The 27,785-nt window shown below is 41.5% G+C and overlaps 1 protein-coding gene across 2 annotated transcripts in view; it reads left to right on the top strand.

Annotated features, from left to right (window-relative positions):
- PJA2 (praja ring finger ubiquitin ligase 2) overlaps nucleotides 1-27,785 on the top strand; it is a 76,873-nt gene that overhangs the window by 9,232 nt on the left and 39,856 nt on the right. Inside the window, exon 2 of one of the 2 annotated variants that reach the window (XM_077290123.1) lies at nucleotides 12,864-13,064. The exons of the other annotated variant lie outside the window; for it this stretch is intronic. Within the exon in view, the coding sequence (XP_077146238.1) occupies nucleotides 12,866-13,064 (199 nt within the window). The 5' untranslated portion in view covers nucleotides 12,864-12,865. The remainder of the gene's footprint in view (nucleotides 1-12,863; nucleotides 13,065-27,785) is intronic. 2 annotated transcript variants of the gene reach the window in all.

Raw genomic sequence — 27,785 nt, 5'->3', positions numbered from 1 at the left:
TTCATTCCCGTGGGCAGAATAGTACGTCCAATGCGATCAGCTGCGCTCCCGGGGGAAAAAATAAAAAATTATGGCTCTGGGAGGAAGGGGAGCCATAGGACCTGTGATCCAACTGTGTCCATCTTTTTAGGATTGCATAAAAGAACAGTCGGCCACAGTTTTGTGCACTTCTGAAAAGGACACCGCTGAACAGAGGCCAGGCGGAGTCCAGAGTAACTCTGCTGCCTCATTGTAGTGAATGGATCCATGGGGGGTTTCATCCGTCACGTCACTCGGAGATTTAGATGGAAACCCCGATGTAAGGCTAAGTGCACACGTTGCAGAATTGCTGCGGAAATTTCCGCGGAAATTCTGCAACTCCTGCCGTGGGTATATTGCATGCGGAATTGGCATGCATATTCCTACCGTTTTGCAAGCATAATTAGCTTGCAGAATGCTAGCGTTTTCCAAGCGATCTGTAGCATCGCTTGGAAAACTGATTGACAGGTTGGTCACACTTGTCAAACATAGTGTTTGACAAGTGTGACCAACTTTTTACTATTGATGCCTATGCAGCATCAATAATAAAAAGATATGTTAAAAATAAAAAGATTATACTCACCTTCTGATGGCCCCCGATCTCCTCAGCGGTGCACGCGGCGGCTTCCATTCCTATAGATGCTTTGTGTGAAGGACCTGCGATGACGTCACGTGACCGTGACGTCATCGCAGGTCCTTCACACAAAGCATCCATGGTAACGGAAGCTGCAGCGTGCACCGCTGAGAGGCGGGAAGACTCCGGGGGCCATCAGAAGGTGAGTATATCACTTTTTTTATTTTAATTCTTTTTTTTTTTTTTTATTTTTTTTTTTTAACCAATTATATGGTGCCCAGTCCGTGGAGGAAAGTCTCCTCTCCTCCACCCTACCAACCGCACATGATCTGCTTACTTCCCGCACCCGCATGGTGGGCATGCGGGAGGTAAGCAGATCAATGCATTCCTAGGTGTGCAGAATCCCCGCGATTCCACAAATTTAATGAACATGCTGCGTTTTTTTTCTGGAAAGCGCTTCTGCTCAGGAAAACAACGCAGCATGTGCACAAAAAATGCGGATTGCATTCTATTAAGTAGGATGCTTAATGTGAATGTTTTTTTTCGCAGTTTTATAGCGTTTTTATAGCGAAAAAAACGCGAAAAAAAGCGACGTGTGCACACAGCCTAAGTGTTCAACTGAGGCTGGTTTCACACTTGCGTTTTGATCTGCAGCGTTTTTAAAAAAACAAAAACGCAGGTGGTGAAAAAACGCATGCAAACGCTGCGTTTTTTAGACGCATGCGCTTTTGCATGCAGAAAAAAACGTGGCGTTTTGACGCATTTACATGCGTTTTTTCCTGCGTTTGCGTTTTTGAAACGCATGCTGAGAAGTGTGTGACAGCTGCCAATCATCAAAATCAACTAGAAAACCCACTATTAATAGAATTAGCTAGGGTTAGGGTTAGGGGTAGCTTTTTATTAGAAGAATGTCCTGGTCACCAGGTCACTGATAAGCCACCCCCCACCATCAAGGTGATAAAGGGATCCTAACCCTACCCTAACCCTAACCCTAACCCTAGGGATCCAAACCCTAACCATAACCCTAGGGATCCTAACCCTAACCCTAAGGGTTAGGGTTAGGATCCCTAGGGTTAGGATTCCTAGGGTTACTTGGGATCCTAACCCTAACCATAACCCTAGGGATCCAAACCCTAACCATAACCCTTGGGATCCTAACCCTAAGCATAACCCTTGGGATCCTAACCCAAACCCTAACCATAACCCTAGGGATCCTAACCCTAAGGGTTAGGATCCTAACCCTAAGGGTTAGGGTTAGGATCCCTAGGGTTAGGGTTAGGATGCCTAGGGTTACTAGGGATCCTAACCCTAAGTCTGGAGTCACACTAGCGAGTTTTACGGACGTAAGAGCGCGGAAAATACGTCCGTAAAACTCGCCAAACAAACGGCACAATTATTCTCAGTGGGGCTGCTCCTATCAGTCGTATATTACGCATCCGTAATATACGGTCTTGTACGGCCATAGAAAATCGCAGCGTGCTGCGTTTGTCAGCGTATTGCGCAAAAAATACGCCAATGAAAGTCTATGGGGGCGAGAAAAATACGGATTCCACACGGACCAGCAGTGTGACTTGCGAGAGATACGCAGCGGTGTTAGTGAAAAGCCGGTAATTCAATTGCCGGCTTTTCATTTCTCCTTCCCAAACCCGACATGATATGAGACATGGTTTACATACAGTAAACCATCTCATATCCCCCTTTTTTTGCATATTCCACACTACTAATGTTAGTAGTGTGTATGTGCAAAATTTGGTTGCTGTAGCTGCTAAAATAAAGGGTTAAATGGCGGAAAAAATGGGCGTGGGCTCCCGCGCAATTTTCTCCGCCAGAGTGGTAAAGCCAGTGACTGAGGGCAGATATTAATAGCCTAGAGAGGGTCCATGGTTATTGGCCCCCCTGGCTACAAACATCTGCCCCCAGCCACCCCAGAAAAGGCACATCTGGAAGATGCGCCTATTCTGGCACTTGGCCACTCTCTTCCCACTCCCATGTAGCGGTGGGATATGGGGTAATGAAGGGTTAATGCCACCTTGCTATTGTAAGGTGACATTAAGCCAGGTTAATAATGGAGAGGCGTCAATTATGACACCTATCCATTATTAATCCAATTGTATGAAAGGGTTAAACACACACACAGTATTAAAAATTATTTTAATGAAATAAACACACCGGTTGTTTTAATATTTTATTGCTCTCTCAATCCACCTGCAGACCCTCGCTTGGCAAAATAATAAACCCACAATATACATACCATCCGAGGATCTGTCAGGTCCCACGATGTAAATCCTTCTGAAGGGGTTAAATCAATTTACAGGCAGGAGCTGCGCTAAAGCACTCGGTCGTGGCTGTAATCCCCGGGTACTGAAAGGAAAGCTGGGTGATCTGTACTTACATTGAGTTGCGGTGAGGCGCCCTCTGGTGGATGTTCTCATGACCTGGAGCCTTGAAAAAGTTCCCACGCTCGAGTTTATATGAGTTCATCCACCAGAGGGCGCCTCACCGCAACTCAATGTAAGTACAGATCACCCAGTTTTCCTTTCAGCACCCAGGGATTACAGCCATGAGCGAGTGCTTTAGCGCAGCTCCTGCCTGTAAATTGATTTAACCCCTTCAGAAGGATTTACATCGTGGGACCTGACAGATCCTCGGATGGTATGTATATTGTGGGTTTATTATTTTGCCAAGCGAGGGTCTGCAGGTGGATTGAGAGAGCAATAAAATATTAAAACAACCGGTGTGTTTATTTCATTAAAATAATTTTTAATACTGTGTGTGTGTGTGTGTGTGTGTGTGTGTGTGTTTTTTAACCCTTTCATACAATTGGATTAATAATGGATAGGTGTCATAATTGACGCCTCTCCATTATTTAGCTGGCTTAATGTCGCCTTACAATAGCAAGGTGGCATTAACCCTTCATTACCCCATATCCCACCGCTACACGGGGGTGGGAAGAGAGTGGCCAAGTGCCAGAATAGGCACATCTTCCAGATGTGCCTTTTCTGGGGTGGCTGGGGGCAGATGTTTGTAGCCAGGGGGCCAATAACCATGGACCCTCTCTAGGCTATTAATATCTGCCCTCAGTCACTGGCTTTACCACTCTGGCGGAGAAAATTGCGCGGGAGCCCACGCCAATTTTTTCCGCCATTTAACCCTTTATTTTAGCAGCTACAGCAACCAAATTTTGCACATACACACTACTAACATTAGTAGTGTGGAATATGCAAAAAAAAGGGGGATATGAGATGGTTTACTGTATGTAAACCATGTCTCATATCATGTCGGGTTTGTGAAGGAGAAATGAGAAGCCGGCAATTGAATTACCGGCTTTTCACATATTTTGCGCTGAATTAAATATAAATACAGAATATATATATATATATATATATATATATATATATATATATATATATATATATATATATATATATATATATATATATATATATTGTGTGTGTCTCAATGATATATATATATATATACTGTATATATGTTTTAACGGACATTTGAGCACATAAATCCATTAGATGTCGGTTTTGCAAGCCTGCGAGAAAATATCGCAGTACGGATGCCATACGGATTACATACGGAGGATGCAATGCGCAAAATACGCTGAGACACCCTGCCTACGGATGACATACGGATCACTATTTTGGGGACTTTTCTGCGTATTACGGCCGTAAAAAACGGACCGTATTTTTATACGCTGAGTGTGAGGCCGGCCTTAGGGTTAGGATCCCTAGGGTTAGGGTTAGGATCCCTAGGGTTACTAGGGATCCTAACCTTAGGGTTAGGGTTAGGATCCCTAGTAATCCAAGGGTTAGGGTTTTCTTGTTTTTTTTTTTTGTTTTGTTTTCTTGTGTTTTTCTATAGAAACGCATGCGTTTAAAAACACATGCAAACGCATGTGCTTAAAAACGCATGCGTTTACATAGACAGCAATACATTTTTTTGACACGAATAAACGCATGCGTTTTTTTGCGGCAACAAAACGCCGCTAGAAATTACTACAGGTTGCATTTCTGCAACTAAACGCACGCATCAAAACGCATGCGTTGCCGAAAACGCGTCAAAACGCATGCTAAAAAACGCATGCGTTTTTAATGTTGAGTATAGAAAAAAAAAACGCATGCGTTTTTTAGTGCTAAAACGCAGCGGCAAAAAACGCAAGTGTGAAACCAGCCTTAGAGCGCCGGATAAATGTTATGTAAAATGTTCACAATAAAAGTTCAACTCAATCCACAAAAAAAAACAAGTCCCCACACAGGTCTGTTAACAGAAATAAATATAGGGGCTTCCACGTTACTGGTAGCACAAAGGCTCTGGAAAAGCGAAATGGCTCCTCGCCCCCCAAAAGAAATTCAGCAAATTCTCTGCTCCCGCTTCCAAATGCCCCCCTCCCTTCTGAGCCCCATTGTGCCTAAACCACATTTAGCGCTCACATGTTTGGCATTTCTGTAGTGATGAGAGTCCGCCTAACTTTCAGGTGCGTGTCTCCAGAAGCATGAGCTGGGCATAACGTACTGGTCACTACAACGGCAGTTTCCAATTTTCACTCCGCAACATCCACTGCTGCTTGTTTCTGGAAAAAGCCCATGGAGTCAATATCGTCACTACACCTGTAGAAAACGGGGTCACTTGAGGGGGGATTCTGCTTTTCTAGCACATTGGGGCTCTGTATATAGAGTCCGCAAACTATTTTAGGAAAATCTGCTTTCCAGGAGGCAAAAAGCGCTCTGTCCCTTTTGAGTCTCTCCGTATGGCTAAGCAATGCCGTATAGCCACATATGGGTTATTTCTACATGCAGCAGAAATTGTGGGGCAAATTATAGTATAAAATTCTGTGACACACCTGTGGTGTCAATGTAATCACTGCACTTCTAGATGAATTCATTGAGAGGTTTAGTTTGTAAAATGGGGTCACGTGTCGGGGGTTCTGCCAATGTGACATGGCACCCTCAAACCAGTGCAGCGAAATCTTCACTGTAATATGGCTCTACTTCCCTTCTGAGCTTTGCACTGTGCATCTAAAGTAGTTTTCGACCACATACAGGGTATCTGTGAACTCAGGAGAAATTGCAAAATAATTTCTGGGGTCCGTTTTCGCCTGTTACCCTTGCGAAAGGTAAAAAAAAATTACGGTCTAACGGAAAATTTTTGTAAAACAAAAGTAAATGTTTGTTTTTTTTTTTTCTTTCCACATTCCAAAAATTCTTGTGAATCACCTGTAGGGTTAATAAACTTCTTGTGAATGTTGTTTTGTGCACCTTGAGGGGTGCAGTTTTTAGAATGGTGTCACTTTTGGGTATTGTCTGTCATATTGGCCACTCAAAGTCCCTTCAAATGTGAGGTGGTCCCTAATAAAAATAATAAAAAAAAGGTTTGCCAATTTTGTTGTAAAAAATGAGAAATCGCTGGTCAACTTTTAACCCTTATAAGTTCCTGACAAAAAAAATGTTTTAAAAATTGTGCTGATGTAAATTAGACATGTGGGAAATGTTTAGTTATTAACTATTTTGTGCGATATGACTCTCTGATTTAAGGACATGAAAATTAAAAGTTTGAAAATTTGCACAATTTTCACCAAGTGCCATTTTTTTATTTTAAAAAATAAACTCAAGTCATATCAAAGAAATTCTACCACTGTCATGAAGTGCAATATGTCATGAGAAAACAATTTCAGAATCAGTGGGGTCCATTGACTCATTCCAGAGTTATTAAAAATAGTGATAAGAATTGTAAAAATTGGCCTGGTCAGGAAGGTGAAAACAGGCTTCAGGACAAAGGGGTTAAAGCTGCTATTTTCTTCATCCTGCATTAGAAAAAAACTGTATCAGTGTGTGTGGTTTTCCAGTGGGTGCAGGAGACCATAAATCTTTTCTAGTTACCATCCTTGATAAATGGTTCTTCTCTGTGGTGTCATGGTGGCTGTACTAAAAGGGCTTGTTCACATGTGTTTCTACCACAATTTTTTTTTTTCTGCAGCGTTTTCGCCCATTTAAGTGAACACATCAAAAAAGCACTAAAAAATGAGCCACTTTACATAGCATTTTTGCCAACACTGCAGATTTTTCTTCTGCAAATAATGCCATAGCGATCGGCCGCGCTCATATCGCAGCTGACATCCGGCACTATGTGCTAGGAGCGGTCACGGACCACCCCCGGCACATTAACCCCCGGCACACTGCGGTCAAACATGATCGCAGTGTTCCGGCGGTATAGGGAAGCATCGCGCAGGGAGGGGGCTCCCTGCGGGCTTCCCTGAGACCCCCGGAGCAACGCCTGGCCGCTGGGCTGCATCCGGGTCCTGCAGGGATTACTTCCGGGTCCAGAGCAGATCTGACAGAGTGCTGTGCAAACTGTCAGATCAGCGATCTGTGATGTCCCCCCCCCCCCCCTGGGACAAAGTAAAAAAAAAAAAAAAATCCACATGTGTTTAAAAAAAAAAAAAAAAAATTCCTAAAGAAAAAAATTTATATATATATATTATTCCCATAAATACATTTCTTTATCTAAATAAAAAAACAAACAATAAAAGTACACATATTTAGTATCACCGCGTCCGTAACGACCCAACCTATAAAACTGTCCCACTAGTTAACCCCTTCAGTGAACACCGTAAGAAAAAAAAAAACAGAGCCAAAAAAATGCTTTATTATCATACCGCTGAACAAAAAGTGGAATAACACGCGATCAAAAAGACGGATATAAATAACCATGGTACAGCTGAAAATGTCATCTTGTCCCGCAAAAACGAGCCGCCATACAGCATCATAAGCAAAAAAATAAGTTATACTCCTCAGAATAATGCGATGCCAAAATAATTATTTTTTCTATAAAATAGCTTTTATCGTATAAAAGCGCCAAAACATAAAAAAATGAGATATCGCTGTAATCGTACTGACCCGACGAATAAAACTGCTTTATCAATTTTACCCAACGTGGAACGGTATAAACGCCTCCCCCAAAAGAAATTCATGAATAGCTGTTTTTTTGTCATTCTGCCTCACAAAAATCGGAATAAAAAGCGATCAAAAACTGTTAAGTGTCCGAAAATGTTACCAATAAAAACGTCAACTCGTCCCGCAAAAAACAAGACCTCACATGACTGTGGACCAAAATATGGAAAAATTATAGGTCTCAAAATGTGGAGACGCAAAAACTTTTTTGCTATAAAAAGCGTCTTTTAGTGTGTGACAGCTGCCAATCATAAAAATCCGATATAAAAAACGCTATAAAAGTAAATCAAACCCCCCTTCATCACCCCCTTAGTTAGGGAAAAATAATAAAATTAAAAAAATGTATTTATTTCCATTTTCCCATTCGGGTTGGGGCTAGGGTTGGAGCTAAAGTTAGGGTTAGGGTTGGGGCTAAAGTTAGGGTTAGGGTTTGGATTACATTTACGGTTGGGATTAGAGTTAGGGGTGTGTCAGGGTTAGGGGTGTGGTTAGGGTTACCGTTGGGATTAGGGTTAGGGGTGTGTTTGGATTAGGGTTTCAGGTAGAATTGGGGAGTTTCCACTGTTCAGGCACATCAGGGGCTCTCCAAACGCGACATGGCGTCCGATCTCAATTCCAGCCAATTCTGCGTTGAAAAAGTAAAACAGTGCTCCTTCCCTTCTGAGCTCTCCCGTACACCAAAACAGGGGTTTACCCCAACATATGGGGTATCAGCGTACTCGGGACAAATTGGACAACTTTTGGGGTCCAAGTTCTCTTGTTATCCTTGGGAAAATAAAAATTTGGGGGGCTAAAAATCATTTTTGTGGTAAAAAAAGATTTTTTATTTTCACGGCTCTGCGCTGTAAACTGTAGTGAAACACTTGGGGGTTCAAAGTTCTCACAACACATCTAGATAAGTTCCTTGGGAGGTCTAGTTTCCAATATGGGTTCACTTGTGGGGGGTTTGTACTGTTTGGGTACATCAGGGGCTCTGCAAATGCAATGTGACGCCTGCAGACCAATCCATCTAAGTCTGCATTTCAAATGGCGCTCCTTCCCTTCCGAGCTCTGCCATGCGCCCAAACAGTGTTTCCCCCCACATATGGGGGATCGGCGTACTCAGGACAAATTGGACAACAACTATTGGGGTCCAATTTATGCTGTTACCCTTGTGAAAATACAAAACTGGGGGCTAAAAAATCACTTTTGTGAAGGGGGGGAAAAAAAAAAAAAAAAAAGGAATTGTTATTCCTTACACGCTCTGTAACGCTCTGCGTTACAAACTGTAGTGAAACACTTGAGGGTTCAAAGCTCTCAAAACACATCTAGATACTGTAAGTTCCTTAGGGGGGTCTACTTTCCAAAATGGTGTCACTTGTGGGGGGTTTCAATGTTTAGGCACATCAGGGGCTCTCGAAACGCAACATGGCGTCCCATCTCAATTCCAGTCAATTTTGCATTGAAAAGTAAAATGGCGCTCCTTTCCTTCCGAGCTCTGCCATGCGCCCAAACAGTGGTTTACCCCCACATATGGGGTATCAGCGTACTCAGGACAAATTGTGCAACAACTTTTGGGGTCCATTTTCTCCTGTTACCCTTGGTAAAATAAAACAAATTGGAGCTGAAATAAATTTTGTGTGAAAGAAAGTTAAATGTTCATTTTTATTTAAACATTCCAAAAATTCCTGTGAAACACCTGAAGGGTTAATAAACTTCTTGAAAGTGGTTTTGAGCACCTTGAGGGGTGCAGTTTTTAGAATGGTGTCACACTTGGTTATTTTCTATCATATAGACGCCTCAAAATGACTTCAAATGAGATGTGGTCCCTAAAAAAAAAAAAAAAAAAAAAAAAAATGGTGTAAAAATGAGAAATTGCTGGTCAACTTTTAACCCTTATAACTCCCTAACAAAAAAAAAATTTTGGTTCCACAATTGTGCTGATGTAAAGTAGACATGTGGGAAATGTTACTTATTAAGTATTTTGCGTGACATATGTCTGTGATTTAAGGGCATAAAAATTCAAAGTTGGAAAATTACGAAATTTTCTAAATTTTCGTCAAATTTACATTTTTTTCACAAATAAACGCAAGTTATATCGAATAAATTTTACCACTATCATGAAGTACAATATGTCACGAGAAACCAATGTCAGAATCGCCAAGATCCGTTGAAGCGTTCCAGAGTTATAACCTCATAAAGGGACAGAGGTCAGAATTGTAAAATTTGGCCCGGTCGTTAACGTGCAAACCACGGGGTTAAACAAACCATTGCCATCGATTGTCACCACAGTGTGAGATTTCTTAAATGGAGCCTGGCATCAGATTCATGCTTCCAGAACCACGGGTGGCCCGGAAGCCCGGTATGCTTTACTTTGAACCGTTGTGGCCCTTTTTCCGCCACTCTGCTTGTGGAACACGTGCTAGTGCTCACATATACTGGCTTCCATTAAGGCAGGTAATTTTTCAGCACATTGAAAAGAAAACCCCCAAATAATTGCAGAGTTGCGTTTTTCTTTCTTATTTTTGCCATACTGTGATTTTTTATTTTTTTTTATTTTTCTCCCCGTTTACTAGTACATCGATTGGAAAAATGAATTGTGTACCGTATATACTCGAGTATAAGCCGACCCGAGTATAAGCCGACCCCCCCCCCTAATTTTGCCACAAAAAACTGGGAAAACTTAATGACTCGAGTATAAGCCTAGGGTGGAAAATGCAGCAGCTACCGGTAAAAATAGATACCAATAAAAGTAAAATTAATTGAGACATCAGTAGGTTAAGTGTTTTTGAATATCCCTATTGAATCAGGAGCCCCATATAATGCTCCATAAAGTTTGATGGGCCCCATTAGATGCTCCATATTAAAATATTCCCCATATAATCCTGCATAAAGAGTAATAAGGGCTCCATAAGATGCTCCATAGAGATATTTGCCCTATATAGTGCTTCACAAACCTTATGGCCCCATAAGATGCTCCATACAGTCACTTTCCCCATTATAATGCTGCACAAGCGTTATGGCCCCATAAGATGCTCCAAGCGTTATGGCCCCATAAGATGCTCCGTACAGTCACTGCCCCTTATAGTGCTGCACAATCGTTATGGCCCCATACAGATGCTCCGTACAGTCACTGCCCCATATGCTTTTGCTGCGATTAAAAAAAAAAATCACATACTCACCTCTCTTTGCTCAGGACCCCCGGCACTTTCAATATTTACCTGCTCCTCGTACGGCTCCGTCTCTCTTCAGCACTGACGTTCAGCAGAGGGTGCGCACTGACTACGTCACCGCGCCCTCTGACCTGAGCGTCACAGCCAGAGGACGCTGATGACGAAGCCGCCCCGGAACGAGGAGCGGTAAATATCGCGCAGCGCTGTATACTCACCTACTGCTGGCGCTGTGCAGTCCCTGCTTCTTCCAGCGCTGCATCTTCTTCCTGTATTGAGTGGTCACAGTTACCGCTCATTACCAAAATGAATATGCGGCTCCACCTCTATGGAAGGTGGAGCCGCATATTCATTGCTGTAATGAGCGGGACCATGTGACCGCTCAGTACAGGAAGACTACGCAGCGCTGGAAGAAGCAGGGACGGCGCCAGCAGTAGGTGAGTATAATTAGATAGCCCCCGCCCCCCCTCCCCTGCCGACCCCCGGGTATGACTCGAGTATAAGCCGAGAGGGGGACTTTCAGCCCAAAAAAATGGGCTGAAAATCTCGGCTTATACTCGAGTATATACGGTAATTAAAAAGTACAACTCATCCCTGGAAACAAGCCCTCATATGGCTGTCTATTCAAAAGTAAAAGTGAGGAAGGGAGGATATAAAAAGTGCACAAATGGAAGGGGTAAAAGTACATGGGAATTTTAACCCCTTCACCATACCATGTTCTCGTGTCCCTGCCTTTCTTGGCAGATGATGGCTGATTTTTAATCACTCTGACAGCATCATTTAACATGTGCCCATCAGCGTGTCCATGACATGATAGCTCCGATGGGTTGATATGATATCCGGTGGTCTGCTGAAGACCTCCGCGCTTGTCATGACTATTCTCCTATGTAAGCCAGCTTGTAGCTGGCATTCATAGGAGATTGTGATTTTAGTTATACACAGCACTTCTATGTGTATGTAGCAGGAGCGATCAGCTGATTGCAGCTTCAAGTCCCCTAAGAACTATTGAATACAGTAAGAAGTTGAAAGCAAAAAAAAAAATTATATACAGTGTCTGGTTTTTTTTGTTTTTTTTTTAATATAAAAAGAAAGTGAAAAATAAAGTTCAAAACACCACCCCTTTTCCACTATTAAGTATTTTTTTAAATACACATTTGGTATTGCTGCGTTCGTGAATGGACGATTTATTAAAATATAAAATGAATCTGGTCAATTAATGGTGTAAGGGAAAAAAAACATATACTTTTTTTTTGCTACTGCGACATTGCAATAGAATACAATAAGAGCCAATTAAAAACCCTGTATCTACCCCAAAATGGTATCTGTATAAACATCAGCTCAGGGTGCAAAAAATAAGCCCTCACACAGCCCCAGATCCCTAAAAATGATGAAAGCATTATGGGTGTCAGAAAATCGCAACACAAGCCAAGTTGGTTTTTTTTTTTGTTGTTGTTTTTTTTTACAAATTTCCGAATCTTTTTTTTTCACCACTTAGTTTTTTTTCATTAATTATATTATCAGGTCAGCTTTACAATGTAGTCAACATGGTAAATGACTTCGTCCCCAAGAAAAACAAATTGTAAAATTGCACTTTTTTTTTTCAACGCATTTGGATTTTTTGTTACAACTTTCTAGTCCATCACATGATTAAAATGAGTGATGTTATTCAAAAGTACAACTTGTCCCGCAAAAAAAAAGTCCTCATACTGCTATGTGGACTGAAAAAACAAAACATATGGCTCTTGGAAAAAGGAGACGAAAACATGGAAAATCACCCAGGGGTGAAGGGGTTAAGATGTCTAATCTGTTGCATAATTGGGCATTGATTTTTGTTCTCTAGTCTGGAAACTTGGAATGCAAAAACCTCCTTGTGTGTGGGTTTATCAACACCATGATGAAAGTGAATTTTTACTCAGTTGCATGACTGTACCGCCAGGTCCTCTGAAGGCTGACTCAGTGGTCAAGTGCTCTTGGCTCACTGCAATAAGCACTTCTACTCTGAGGGCTCCTGAGTTACGGGTTTAGCGGGTTTGTGGTTGAATGCTATGGCAGTGTTAGATTCTCAGTGAAAAGACTGCATAAAGAAAAAAATTCTGCAAACTAGTTAGTTGTATCTGTTTTTCTCTACATACAGATCTGCTTGATAACATAGTGATTTCTTTGCAGGAATGGGTCAGGAATCCTGTAAATCTTCCTGGCCTAAACCATCAGGTGGCTATCAGACAGTCACAGGGAGGCGATATGGAAGAAGACATGCTTATATCAGCTTTCGACCCGCCCTGGAAAGCCCACATCGAACTTCATCGCATCAGGGGAGAGAAATCGAGGGCTTGGAGTTGGACAGCGTGCAAATAGAGAAGGATTTAAGTGTGTGATGTGTTATTCTTTATTGTTTGTGATCTCATTGTTGGCAATGCAAATTGTATTTTAGTGTCTTAGTTTATTAGTTTGGAGTTTTAATGACCAGTTATAATGGGGAGAATTCCCAGAAGTGTTTTATGTGAGGAATAAGTAATTTTGTGTGAAGTCACTTAGCGGTCCTGTTACCAGGTCAAGTCGCTAGTGTTTGCTTTTATTTTATTCCTGTTGCTTCCATAAGAAATTTTTTGTAATCTTTATTAAATCCAACATAGGTGCTGAGATATGGTCCTTTGTAACTAATGTTAGTTTTTTATGATCTTTACAAGGAGGTGTCTCACAGGATTCCCTATGGGTGTGTATTTACACGGGTCTTCCTTATTATTGTGGTAGCATTGCCCCATTGAAAGACCATTAACTAAAAAGGCCCATATCTTTGAAAACTGTATGGTGGATTTAAAAAGGGGTAAAAAGACAGAATCAGTGGGAGTTACATAAGAGCAAAAACTTGCTATTAAGACCTTATGGTTGTTCCTCATCCCATGGATCCCAAGAATCGGATGATTATAGACCATACCTCCGGTATAGAGCATAGTTAGTAGAAAAATACTAAATGCACTGCTAACGTAGCTTTTTTTTTTTTTCTCTCTTATTTTTGGGTCAGTGGCATTGGTATTTTTCAAGTAGTTTATGGTCTTTTTCTTCCTCTGTTCATCATTAGTGTGTTCCTAACAGCATAAATGGGCAAAATTGCAAAGTGCTTGTAAAAACAAAGCAAATTGCTAATTTACTTGCTATTAAAAATCCCCTGTTCTCAAAAACAAAGGGATTTAGTTTTTGTTTACTGCTCAAATGCTGTTACTAGTGATGAGCGAGTGAACTCGTTGCTTGGGTGGTCTCCGAGTATTTATGACTGCTCGGAGATTTCGTTTTCGAAAGTACATGTGGGGGTTGACTGGTTGCTAGTGAATCCCCACATGTAATCAAGCTGGCTAGTAGCTGTAAATCATTCAGCTGCCATGATGAAAACTAAATCTCTGAGCAGTCATAAATACTCAGGTCACCCGAGCGTGCTTGGGAAAACTGCAACGAGTACACTCGCTCATCACTAGCTGTTACCATTCTTTTATCTGTGGTAGGTCTAAAAGTATGTTTCCATGTTCAGGAAACCCAGCGCTTTGGACTCAGCGGATACCCCGCGCCGCCCCCTGTTGTATGCGCGGTGATTCCGGATGTGTTCATTGAGCACATGCGGAATCACCACATCGTATTCATTGACTGTGTTTATCTTGCTGAGACTCTCCATCTCTGCAAGATAAATAGACATGCTGTGGTCTGGAAAGACACGCCGCATGTCTGGTTACGCAGGGCTTCCGCATGCCACCCTGCACGCATAGTGGAGACAGGATTTCATAAAATCCCCTCCACTATGCTGTAACATCTGGACGCTGCAGTTGTACGCAGTGTCCAATCCACAGAAAATACTGAATGGATACACCCCGTGGAAACATACCCTTATAGAACTAAGTCCACAGCATTTACAAGCACTTTGCTATTCAGCTTGTAATCGCTGCTTTGAAGCTGACTGGCCAAGCTTCTGAGCAGGACACCACCCCCAGGCAAGGTGGAAACCATGAAGCTGGTAATCTTGCAAATTGATTGAGACAAACTCTTAAATGTGTCTTGCATTTTTCATTCTACAAATCAAGTGATCCTAAGAGGAATCTTTGATTCATTTGACTGCTAAATCAAACGGTATCTTGTATGCACAAAATACCCCACATAACTTGCACCTTGAGAAAGAAGCCTTAAAGCAGTAGTCCACTTTCCACTTCTCTCTTTGTTTTACAGTTATGGCCAAAAAGTTTTGAGACTGAGGCAAATTTTGTTTTTCACAAACTTTGCTTCTTCTGTTTTTGTTAATCACAAAAAGTCAATTTGCACAAATTTTTAGCTCTGCCACAAAATGACCGTCTTAAATCATTTCAACGATCTTCTTGTTGGCTCAGAAGAAAGAGTTAACAAGAACAAGGCAGCTGATACAATTCAATCAGCATGATTGAGTTATAAGAGCAGACTGGTTGCTTTAGGCCTGAGTCACACTAGCGTATAATACCGATGAATGCTTTGCGAGAAAACATTGCATAGCACTCGGACCAATGTTAATCTATGGGGAAGCTCACATCACCATTTTTTTTTTTTCCTCGGGTGTATTCTACTTGCGAGTGAAATCGCAGCATGCTGCGATTTTACGTGTATATCGGTCGAGTCTCGCCAATGTAAGTCTATGGGTGCGAGAAAAATTCGGACACCACACGGACCATCAGTGTGACTTTCGAGAAATAAGCACACATTTTCCTCATTTCAGCCCATTGAGCCAATAAATTCATTGGTGAAAATCAGTGAGAAATGTAAAGTCATACGCGTATCATACGGATACATAGATGCGAGGAAATCTCATCATTGCATTGCAAACGGATTACACACGGATGACCATACGGAGAACATTTGTGCGATTCTCGGCCTGTAGAAACTGACCGATTTTGTGTTTTGTTTTTTTTCTCTTCATATGTTGTGTGACTCCGGCCTTAAAAGGAAGCTGGTGCTTGACACCAATGTAATTTTCTGTTAACCGTGGTTACCTTCAAGGGAACGCATGCAGTTAACTTTGCTTTGCATCAAATGGGCTTTACAGGCAAGGATATTGCTTGTAAGATTGCTTCTAAATGAACCATTTATGAAATTTTTGAGACTGTCCAAGAGATTCAATTGCTGAGAAAAAGGCCCTAGGAAACACTAGAAAGTTCAGCAAGTGCCATAACCATCACCTAATGAGAATTCGGCTGCGGGATTGATTGAACACTAGTGCAGAGCTTGCTCAGGAATAGAAACAGGTAGGGAGAGGTGCATCTTTCACTCACAATGAAGCCAAGGCTTTTGGAGCCTGGCCTGGTATCAAGAAGGGCAGCAAAGAAAACCAATTCTGTCCTATAAAAACATCAAGGACAGACTGCCATTTTGCAGGAAGTGGTATTGGACTGCAGGAAACTGGGGAAAAGTTATGTTCCCTGATGACACCCTCTTCAGACTGGTTGTGACATCTGAAAGAGTGATTGTCTGGAGAAGAAACGGTAAGCGCTACCAAGAGCATCGTCATGCCCAACAGTAAGGCTATGTGCCCACTTTGCAGAAATGCTGTGGAAATGTCTGCAGCATTTCTGCAACTCCCTTCCGCGGGTAAAACGCATGTGGAATTCGCATGCGTTTTCCCGCAAAACACAAGCGTTTTTAGCTTGCAGAATGTTTGCGCTGTCCAAGCGATTTGAAGCATCGCTTGGAAAAGTGATTGACAGGTTGGTCACACTTGTCAAGCATAGTTTTTGACAAGTGTGACCAACTTTTTACTATTGATGCTGCCTATGCAGCATCAATAATAAAAGAATGATAAAAGTAAAGTAAAAAAAATAAGGTTATTCTCACCTTCCGACTGCCCTCGATCTCCTTAGCGGCACTCCCGGTACGTTCCGTTCCCAGGGATGCTTTGCGCGAATAACCTTTGTGACGTCATGTGACCACGACGTCTTCTCAAGTGATTCGCGCAATGCATCCCTGGGAACGGAAGCCGCCGCATGCACTGCTGAGAGCAGGGAGGACTCCGGGGTCATCAGAAGGTACGTATATCCCTATTTTTTATTTTAATTCTTTTTTTTTTTTTTTTTTTACATGAATATGGATCCCAGGGCCTGAAGGAGAGTCTCCTCTCCTCCAAACCCTGGGTGCCATCCGCACATGAAGCGCTCACTTTACGCATGGTGGGCATAGCCACATGCGTAAAGTGAGCGTTTCAATGCAATCCTATGGCTGCGGAATCTCCGCGATTCCACAGAAATAGTGAACATGCTGCGGATACACCGCTATGCGATTCCGCAGCGGAAAAATCCACAGCATGGGCACAGCAACTGCGGAATCCCAGAGGATTGCATGGGAATGCGTTTTTAAGCGTTTCCGCTGCGGCAAAAAAACGCAACATGGGCACGCAGCCTAAAGCATCCTGAGACTGTTCATGTGTGGTGTTACTTTTCATCCAAGAGATGGGGCTCACCCACAATTTTGTCTAACAATAATGCCATGAATAAAGAATGGCATCTAATCCTTCTCCAGGAGAAACGTCCTAACCATCCAGGAGCAATCTGGTTACGAAAATGCTTTTCCCAGCATGATGGTGCAATGTTTCACAAGGAAAAAGTGACAACTATGTGGCCCAGTGAATAAAATATTTGCATTTTGGTTCTATGGCCAGGAAACTCCCCAGATCTTATTGAGAACCTGTGGACAATCCTCAAAAAAGTGAGTGAACAAACATAAACACAGAAATTTTGATAACTCCAAGGACTGATTAGGCAAAAAATGGGTTCCCATCAGTCAGGATTTGGCACTGACGCTGAAATCCAGCATGCCAAGATGAAGTGAAGTTTTGAAAAATACAGGTCAACACTGTAAATATTGAGACCCTGATTCATCATTGCTGTTTAGACACTTTTCTGGAATAATATTCTCCTTATTAGTAGCTTTAGTATTTGCGCCTTATTATCTGTACTTTTTGCAACGCTTTTTTTTGTCTATTTTTTTTTCCGTTTTCTTCAACAATTCTGTTTATCCAGATGACTTTATGGCAAAAATTGAATTTGGCAAGTTTAGGCAGGCTGCTGTGGGAATGAAGAGCTTTGAGATTCCAAAACTGTTTTCATTAATACCAACGAGTTTCTGCATCAGACTGGCACCTTTCTCAAGGTATAAAAACCTTAATTCGTGGAGTGCAGCCAGCTTAAATGTGCAGGCTTCCATTTTAGAAATTATACTTTTGCAAAAAAACCTTTCCTCCAACCACTAGGCAGCAGCAGCGGCTTTCGACGCCTGTTATAGATGTTGTGCCTGCAAACAACACCTGTAGGCCGGGGTCAAACTTGCAACTACAATGCGAGAAACCTGCACCTCAATACCCGGCACTGCCGCCTACACTCGGGACTGGAGTGTGTGGCTGGATAGAAATACATGCAGCTGCACACTCCAGTCCCGAGTGCTGCCGGGTATTGAGGCGAGAGACTTGCAGTTGCAAGTGTGACTCCGGCCTTAGGTGAGTGCTACCAGCGATTATACCTATCCCTTACCAGATGGCATTGCCCTATTTTGTGTGCCCTTCTGTCCCTCTCCAAAACTTCTCTATCAAGATGATTTAGATTTTTTTTTTTTTTTTGTGCAAACGCCCCACTTCCCAGAGTAAGGATTCTGGAGGAGAATTTAATTTGCCCTATTGTTAATGGATTTGCAAATTTTGATATGAAGTTAAAAAAAAAAAAAAAAAGCTAGTTAAAAAACAAAAAAGAAATAATCATGAACCACATTCACCATTTTGAAGGATTTTGTGTATAAGGTGTAAAACAAAAAGTAACTTTAGTGTTTTGCAGAGATGTATTTTTCAAAAGTTTAAAATCTTATGAAATGCTTGTAATTGTACTTCAGAAACATTTGACTAAAAGATCTAAAAACACTGAAGGAGCAAACTTTGTGAAAACCCAAATTTGCGACGGTCTGAACTTTTGGCCACGTCTGTAGGGTTCGATTCTGGTTCACAGCTTAGATCAATGGCTGTCATTGTCTTGCAAGCAGCCTTTCTAAACAAACAGTGCTCTTTGTAGAAGCTCTGTTCCCAAGTAAATAAGCTGTCCAGTTCAGGAGAGAACCTTTTTTATGATTATTAATATTGTTCAGGGTTTCCCAAACTCCAGTGTTCACATCCCTCCCACCCCCAACAGATCTTATTCTTAACAAGGCACACTTCTCTCACCTGTGCAATACTAGGGAAGTTTTGAAATGTGATCAGACGATGGGGGGGGGGGGTGTACGGTAGATTATTTCTCTGTGTAATCCGACCTAACGGTTACAACTCTGGAGGCATTTGTCTTCAGGTGGCCATGCACATTAGATAACTGTTACCTGAGTGACTGTTCGTCTGACATATATATTTCTTCTGATTCCACCAAGCTTTTCTTTGTTCGCTATGGTGAGAGGAGTAAATTGCTGCTAGAATAATCTGGAAGTGCTTTAATTTAATTTCCAACCTCCCAATTCTTAACCCCCTCCTCTCCAATATAATCTACCAAGGAACAGCCGGAGGCTCCCATACATGAGGTCCTTGGCTGGGCCTGCCAAAAGCGGTTGGTTGGGCCAACTTTTATCAAATGCGACAAGGGTCCTTTATTAGTTTATTCCTGCACATATAGATGGAGACATGAGCTGTTACCTGTCCTTGGTTTACAGCACATAATACTTTTGTATTTAGACTATTTTTCAGAGGTTGAGTGTTTTGTGTTCTTATTTTTTTTTATAACTAGTTTATGATGAAAGTGAACATGTAAAAGATTATATTCATGTTTCCATCCAGATGAAAGACTAGTGGCTTAGATGATTCTTCCCTGAGAGTCCTCAATGACTTTTATTATCTGATGCATCTCCAAGAGGAAAATAGCGCTTGTGAAAGCCATGTCTTTTAAATATTAGATTTCATTCTCCTGCAGAAAGAATTGCTGATAGTGACAGGATTGTAAATGTACAGATGACGAATACGTGCCTTGACTGACACTAACTCACCTGGGAATATGAGCTTACACTTCAAAAGGCTGACTGCCTGCAAGGGCATAAAATTGAACTTCTCAGTTCTTGTAAAAGTGTGGAATTACAGAAAGTGTAACTTTTTTATGATGAAAAATGTGAACTTTTCTATTGCTCTGCCTGCTTTTGTCCTGTAATTTTAATTTTGGCAGATGTATGAAAATGATGAATCCAGTGAGGGCTATTGCTGGTTTACAATTATGCTTATAGATTAATTTGGCATCAATTCATTCTAACAACATTTATGAAGCTTAAAAGGGAACTACACCAGGCCCCACAAAAAGAGGAAAGCGTTGGCCTGATTATATTTATCAGAATCAATCCATTTATTTATAAAACATTCCAAGCATTGAGTAGCACAAGTCCAAAGCAGGGATGTCAAGCTTAAATACACAGAGAGCCAAAATTAAAAACTTGGACAAAGTCGTGAGCCAACCTTGTTATTTGTTAAAAAAATAAATAGTTACAATTGAAGGGTTTTTTTTCTTATCAAATATAACAATGAATATTTTCCTATGAAAACAAACTCAAAGGGGTTGTCCCACGACAAGGTACATTTTAATTACCGTATATACTCGAGTATAAGCCGACCCCTCTAATTTTGCAACAAAAAACTGGGAAAACTTATTGACTCGAGTATAAGCCTAGGGTGGAAAATGCAGCAGCTACCGGTAAATGTCAAAAATAAAAATAGATGCCAATAAAAGTAAAATTAATTGAGATATCAGTAGGTTAAGTGTTTTTGAATATCCATATGGAATCAGGAGCCCCATATAATGCTCCATACTGTTCTTTATGGCCCCATAGATGCCCCATATAATGCTCCATGCAGTTCTTTATGGCCCCATAGATACCCCATATAATGCTCCATGCAGTTATGGCCCCATAGATGCCCCATATAATGCTCCATGCAGTTATGGCCCCATAGATGCCCCATATAATGCTCCATGCAGTTATGGCCCCATAGATGCCCCATATAATGCTCCATGCAGTTCTTTATGGCCCCATAGACACTCCATATAAAGTTATGCCACATGTAATGCTGCTGCTGCACTAAAAAAAAAAAAAAAATTGACATACTCACCTCTCGTCGCTGCCCGCTGCTCCTCAGCATCCCGTCTCTCCGCACTGACTGTTCAGGCAGAGGGCGGCACGCACACTAATACGTCATCTCGCCCAGACCTGAACAGTCACTGCAGAGGACGCGGAAGACGAGGCGGCGGTGGAACGTGGAAAGGTGAATATGACATACTCACCTGCTCCCGGCGCTGTCCCTGCATGTCCCACGTCTCCGGGAGCGGCAGCTTCTTCCTGTAGTGAGCGGTCACGTGGCACCGCTCATTACAGTAATGAATATGCGGCTCCACCCCTATGGGAGTGGAGTCCATATTCATATCTTTAATGAGCGGTACCAGTGACCGCTGAACAGGGGAAGAAGCTGCCGTGCCCGAACACCGTGGGACATGCGGGGACCGCGCTGGGAGCAGGTGAGCATTTGACAGGCCTCGCTCCCCCTCACCCGCCAACCCTCCCGCCTTCCATGACTCGAGTATAAGCCGAGAGGGGCACTTGCAGCCCATTTTTGGGGGGGCTGAAAATCTCGGCTTATACTCGAGTATATACGGTAATAGATCTTGGAATAAAATATCAAAAATGGGGCATACTGTAATATAATATGTTATGTAAAAGCATATGGCCTAACTTAAAGGGAACCTGTCACCCCCCCCCCCCCCCCCCAGGCGTTTGTAACTAAAAGAGCCATCTTGTGCAGCACTAATGCTGCATTCTGACAAGGTGGCTCTTTTAGTTATTGTTTGTTGCACTGCAGAAATAATCACTTTTGAATTTGGTGCCTTATACCTGTGAAATCGCCAGGGAGGCAGGTCTTTCCTCCCTGCCATCACTCTGCAAGAAGGGCGCCGCCTTCTCGGCGTTATTCAGTTGTCCCAGCGCCTGCGCGGTCATATTCTGCCTTGGGCATGCAAAATTCGCGCTGCCGGACAACTGACATCACTTGATGTCTTGTTTACTGCACCTGCGTGCACCCGCGGGATCAGTGACGGCTGGGAGGCGTTTGGATGAGGGAAGAAAGACCTGCCTCCCTGGCGATTTTCAAAGGTATGAGGAACCAAATTCAAAAGTGATTATTTCTGCAGTGCAACGAACAATAACTAAAAGAGCCACCTTGTCAGAATGCAGCATTAGTGCTGCACAAGATGGCTCTTTTAGTTACAAACGCCTGGGGGGGGGGGGTGACAGGTTCCCTTTAAATATGTAATAGCAAAGGATAAAAACCTTGAAAAATACAGATATGCAGATACTAAAATATATGCCCTCAGGTTGAATTCCTCCTCAGTACTCTCCTCACGCACAGTATGATGACTGCTTTATCCCCCACCCCCTCCAACCCCATCACCAAAGTATGGTGACCCTATCACAGTATGATTGCCCACTTGTGATCCCCACTCAGCCTTCTACACAATATAATGGGCTCCATACAGTAAAATGGTCCCTTCTTTGCCTTCCATATACAGTACAAGGGCCCCATATAGTCCATCATACAATACATTGGCCATTTCCTTACCTTCCATAGAGTAAAATGGCCTCACATAGGCCTTCATACAGTAATGGGCCCTTCATTGCCTTCCATACAGTATAATGGCCCCACAGTCATCCATACATTACAATGGGCCTTGTATTGCCTTCCATACAGTATAATGGCTCCATAAAGTACAATGGCCCCTGCATTGCGTTCCATACGGTGTAATGGCCCCACATAGTCTTACATACAGTATAATAGGACCACATTAAAAAAAAAAAAATACTCGCCTCTTCCCTGTGCTCTGGGCTCTGCAGTGAGTTTTCTGGACCTCTGCAGTGCTTTACACTTCAAGCACATTGTAGTGAAGTCATCTAGCCCGCTGCACTGAGATGTCAGACACAGAGGGAGAAGGATGCCGGAGGGAACGTCAGCTGACGGCTCCCTCTTTAGTCATTGCTTTCAACTATATTGGCATCCAGTGAAAGTGTGATGTTGGGCAAGGGGGCCTGTCCGGGTTGGGAGCGATGTTTGGCAGATGGGCATTACGGGCCAAACACGCTCACTATTGTTTTGTGTTGAATGCATTTGTTTTAATTTGACAATATTGTTTTTAATAAATATATCACAATCTGTATGGAAAATATAAATCTGGGAATTTTTACACTTTCCACTGGGGCTATTTTACTCCTTTTTTCTTCAGGAAATCCACATGTACAATGGCAGCAATAGACTGTATTTAAGCATGTAATGAGGATTTGCAAAGGTCATTGTGAAGGCAGGAGGGATGTGGATTAACTGTGACATGTTCTGATGTGATTAGTGGATTCTGTGTTATCAGCTGTGTATAGAGGGGTTGCATGTCATTGTAATCCTGCCTCTGATGATACTGAAAGTGAAGAAAACTCTTCCTGATATTACACAAAGTATGAATCTAAAATAGCCCCAGTGGCCATTGTTAAATTTGCAAGATTGCTAATTTTGTTGTGTATAGAAAACCAATATAACCTCTAAAACGGAGGGGTAACTTCCAAAATAAACACTAAACTGGTGCTAGATTATGAAACCTATAGTACTTATCCACCAAATCATTGAATTATGAAGCATATATATGCTGCCATATAGTATAAAAAACATCAGGATCATATACAAAAATAAACATAATTTTAAACCATTATATAGGACTTGTATGAGTGAGATTCACTGGACAAACAAATAGAGACAGCCAGGGCTGGACAGTACTAAAAGCTGTCTTAGACCCTTTTTACAGGGCTAATACACAGAAAATAGATTTATCCACAAGTGCATAATGCAAATACATTATGGTACAGAAGTCAATATAGAAATGTAAAAGACACCTATCTGCCCTTAAGTTGGAGATTAATATGCAACCATACAGATACAGTCATGTATAATTCAAGTATCATATATAGTAGGCATCCATTAGTGAACCATCAGTATAATTACAGCACTATGTAATTGTTTTTTATACATGGGCTCATAAGCAAGAGAGTATCAGCATAGTTTAACCAGATTGTATTTAAGTTGATGGTTCAATATCAAAAAGGAAAGTAGTACCTGAGGCCATAATTGCTGTGTAGGGAGCAGGAAGATACCGCAGCACGTCGGCGCGCGTTTCACCAACTATATGATACTTGCATATTTGCATGTTGAATTCAATGCCCAATCCTTTTGTTCTCAAGAAGATAAGCCACCACTTGAAAACGCAAGGATTCTTGGCCGAGTCTAATCGGTTTTATACGGTAACTTGTGCAAAAACAAGTTGTTCTTGTATAAAAATAATTTATTAGAAGTTGATATTTTTAACAAGTATTATACTGTCATTGCGATGGAATAGTTCATAGTAAGTATACATATATGTTTGTATATTTTGTTTTCTGTTATTGGCGGGTGTTTAATATGTTTTTGCATTTTTTTTTTTCTACCTAGTGTATGTTGTCTTGTTTTTTTTCAGCATGAATTGATGTTTTTATTGACACTATTTTGGAATCTTATGATATTTTGGTTTTCATTCCATTTTTGGAAGATTGGATGGGATTAAGAAAAAAAACAGCATTTTTGGCCTTACGGGGTTTTTTATTTTTTGGGGGAGCTTTATACACTAATCAAAAAAAATAAAGGGAACGCTAAAATCCCACATCCTAGATATCACTGAATGAAATATTCCAGTTGTAAATCTTTATTCATAACATAGTGGAATGTGTTGAGAACAATAAAACCTAAAAATGATCAACGTAAATCACAACTAATATCCGACGGAGGTCTGGAGTTGGAATGATGCTCAAAATCAAAGTGGAAAATGAAGTCACAGGCTGATCCAACTTCAGTGGAAATGCCTCAAGACAAAGAAATGATGCTCAGTAGTGTGTGTGGCCTCCACGTGCCTGTATGTCCTCCCTACAACGCCTGGGCATGCTCCTGATGAGGCGGCGGATTGACTCCTGAGGGATCTTCTCCCAGACCTGGACTAAAGCATCTGCCAACTCTTGGACAGTCTGGTGCAACGTGACGTTGGTGGATGGTGTGAGACATGATGACTCAGATGTGTTCAATCGGATTCAGGTCTGAGGAACGGGTGGACCAGTCCATAGCTTCAATGCCTTCATCTTGCATTTGTGGCCTGCTGGAGGTCATTTTGCAGGGCTCTGGCAGTGCTCCTCCTGTTCCTCCTTGCACAAAGGCTGAGGTAGCGGTGCTGCTGCTGAGTTGTTGCCCTCCTACGGCCCCGTCCACGTCTCCTGGTGTACTGTCCTGTCTCCTGGTAGCGCCTCCAGCCTCTGGTCACTAAGCTGACAGACACAGCAAGCCTTCTTGCCACAGCTCGCATTGATTTGCCATCCTGCACTACCTGAGCCACTTGTGTGGGTTGTAGAGTTCAACTCATGCTACCACGAGTGTGAAAGCACAACCAACATTCAAAAGTGACCAAAACATCAGCCAGAAAGCATTGGTACTGAGATGTGGTCTGTGGTCCCCACCTGCAGAACCACTTCTTTATTGGGTGTCTTGATAGTTGCCAATAATTTCCATCTGTTGTCTATTCCATTTGCACAACAGCATGTGAAATTGATTGTCGAACCGTGTTGCTTCCTAAGTGGACAGTTTGATTTCACAGAAGTTTGACTTACTTGGAGTTATATTCTGTTGTTTAAGTGCTCCCTTTATTTTTTTGAGCAGTGTAGTTTGGGTTGTGATGTATGTGCTCATACCAGATAACGTAACCCCTTCACGACAGAGCCCTCCTTCTTTTTTTGTTTGTTTTTTGCTCCCCTTCTTCCCAGAGCCATAACTTTATTTTTCTGTCAATATGGCCATGTGATGGCTTGTTTTTTGCGGGACGAGTTGTACTTTTGAACGACACTATTGGGTTTACCATATTGTGTATTAGAAAGTGGGAAAAAAATTCCAACTGCGGTGAAATTGCAAAAAAAAGTGCAATTCCACAACTGTGTTTTTTTTTTTTTTTTTTTTTTTAAACGATGTTGAACAAATGCTAAGTCTGTGCACTCGTTCCGGATTTTTCGCTATAAAAGTGCATAAACGCATACATATGCATCCCATCATTTAGAATGCATTCCGCAATTCTTGCGCATATGTTGCGGGTTTTTTCCGCGAAAAAAATGCATCGCTGTAAAAAACGCAGCATGTTCTTTAATTTTGCGGATTTCCGACTATATTATTGCATTGGGAACCTCCTAAAAAAAAACGCACAAAAAACGCCAGAAAAACGCGAAAAAAAACACATGCGGATTTCTTGCAGAAAATGTCCGGTTTTGTTCAAGAAATTTCTGCAAGAAATCCTGACGTGTGCACATAGCCTGAAACTGACCTGCCAATATGATTCTCCAGGTCATTAAGCGTTCATAGACGCTAAACATGTATAGGTTCTTTTTTATTTAAGTGGTGAAAAAACATCCAAAGTTTGTTTAAAAAAAAGAAAAAACTACGTCATTTTCTGAGACCCATAGCGTCTCCATTTTTCGTGATCTGGGGCTGGGTGAGGGCTTATTTTTTGCGTGGTGAGCTGGCTTTTTTTGGATTTTTTTTTATTGATACCATTTTGGTGTGTACACGATCTTTTGATCTCCTGTTATTGCATTTTAATGCAATGTTGCAGCGACCAAGAAAACATTTAATTCTGGGATTTTTACCTTTTTTTTTTCGCTACGCTGTTTACCGATCTGATTAATTCTTGTTATAACTTGATAGACTGGGTGATTCTGAACTCGGCAATACCAAATATGTGTGTGTTTGATATATTATTTTTGTTTGTTTTATTTTGAATGGGACGAAATGAGGGTGATAGAGATATATATATATATATATATATATATATATATATATATATATATATATATATATATATATATATATATATATATATATATATAGTAGAATTTATTTATTTTTTAAAACTTTTTGAATGCTTCAATAGCCTCCGTGGGAGACTAGAAGCTGCAGTTTTCCGGTCGCCTCTGCTCTGTGATGATCAGATCGCCTGGGTGTAGCAGAAATGCTCACTTGACGTAGAGGTCTGCAGGAGACCTCTGTTTGTCATGCCACCAATGGGTGGTATTTCCGGCACGCTTCCGGTAAGCGCGAGTTAAATGCCTCTGTCAGAGATTGACAGTGACATTTAAGAGGTTAACAGCCGTGGGTGGATCGTGATTCCACCCTCGGCTGTTAGAGACACGTTAGCTGTTCAAAACAGCTGACTTGTGCCGGGAATGATGTGGGCTCAGCACCGGAGCCCACATCAAAGGGGGGGACAGGACATGCACGGTGCAGGTCGTGAACGGGTTAATTTATTTATTTATTTTTTAAAAAAACCATTATGATTAATGGGAGAAGATTAGTGTTTTGTTGTTTTTTTTGTTTGTTTTTTTCGAACTTTTTTTTTTTTTTTCCCCTTTCCCTTTTTTACTTGTCCCACTAGGGGACTAGGCTATGTGACCATTGTTATGTATAATGGATCCAGTTGGATGAACACATAGGTGGGCTACTCTTCTGAAGTAAATCCGTCCTTTAGAAATGATAAAAAGAATAAGCTAAATTGTGTTTTGTTTTGTTTTTTTTGTTTTTTTATAAAGGCGTTGAAAACACGTTGTGAATAAAAAACCTTGTTTTCATCATAATTTCTGAAGAATTGATTTACTCCTGCAGCACAGCCCACCTATGTGTTCATTCAACTGGATCCAATGTCTCCCGGAGGATTTAACCCCCAGCCACGGGGCAGCAGCAGCAGCTGTTTATCTTCATACCTACATAGGACAACTCCAGATAAATGAAACCAGGAAGAAATGGAGTAAAAAAGTTCCAAACACCATAATTACAACAACAAAAAAAGTACAAAATTTATTAATCAATGACATGTAACAACAACATATAACATATGTCATTGATTAATAAATTTTGTACTTGTTTTTTTAATTATCGTGTTTGGGACTTTTTTACTCCACTTCTTCTTGGTTTCATTTATCTGGAGTTGTCCATTTGAGTGG

The sequence above is a fragment of the Ranitomeya variabilis genome, chromosome 1 (assembly GCF_051348905.1).
Source record: "Ranitomeya variabilis isolate aRanVar5 chromosome 1, aRanVar5.hap1, whole genome shotgun sequence".
NCBI classification, from domain to species: domain Eukaryota; kingdom Metazoa; phylum Chordata; class Amphibia; order Anura; family Dendrobatidae; genus Ranitomeya; species Ranitomeya variabilis.
This window is presented reverse-complemented; position numbering and strand designations above follow the sequence as displayed.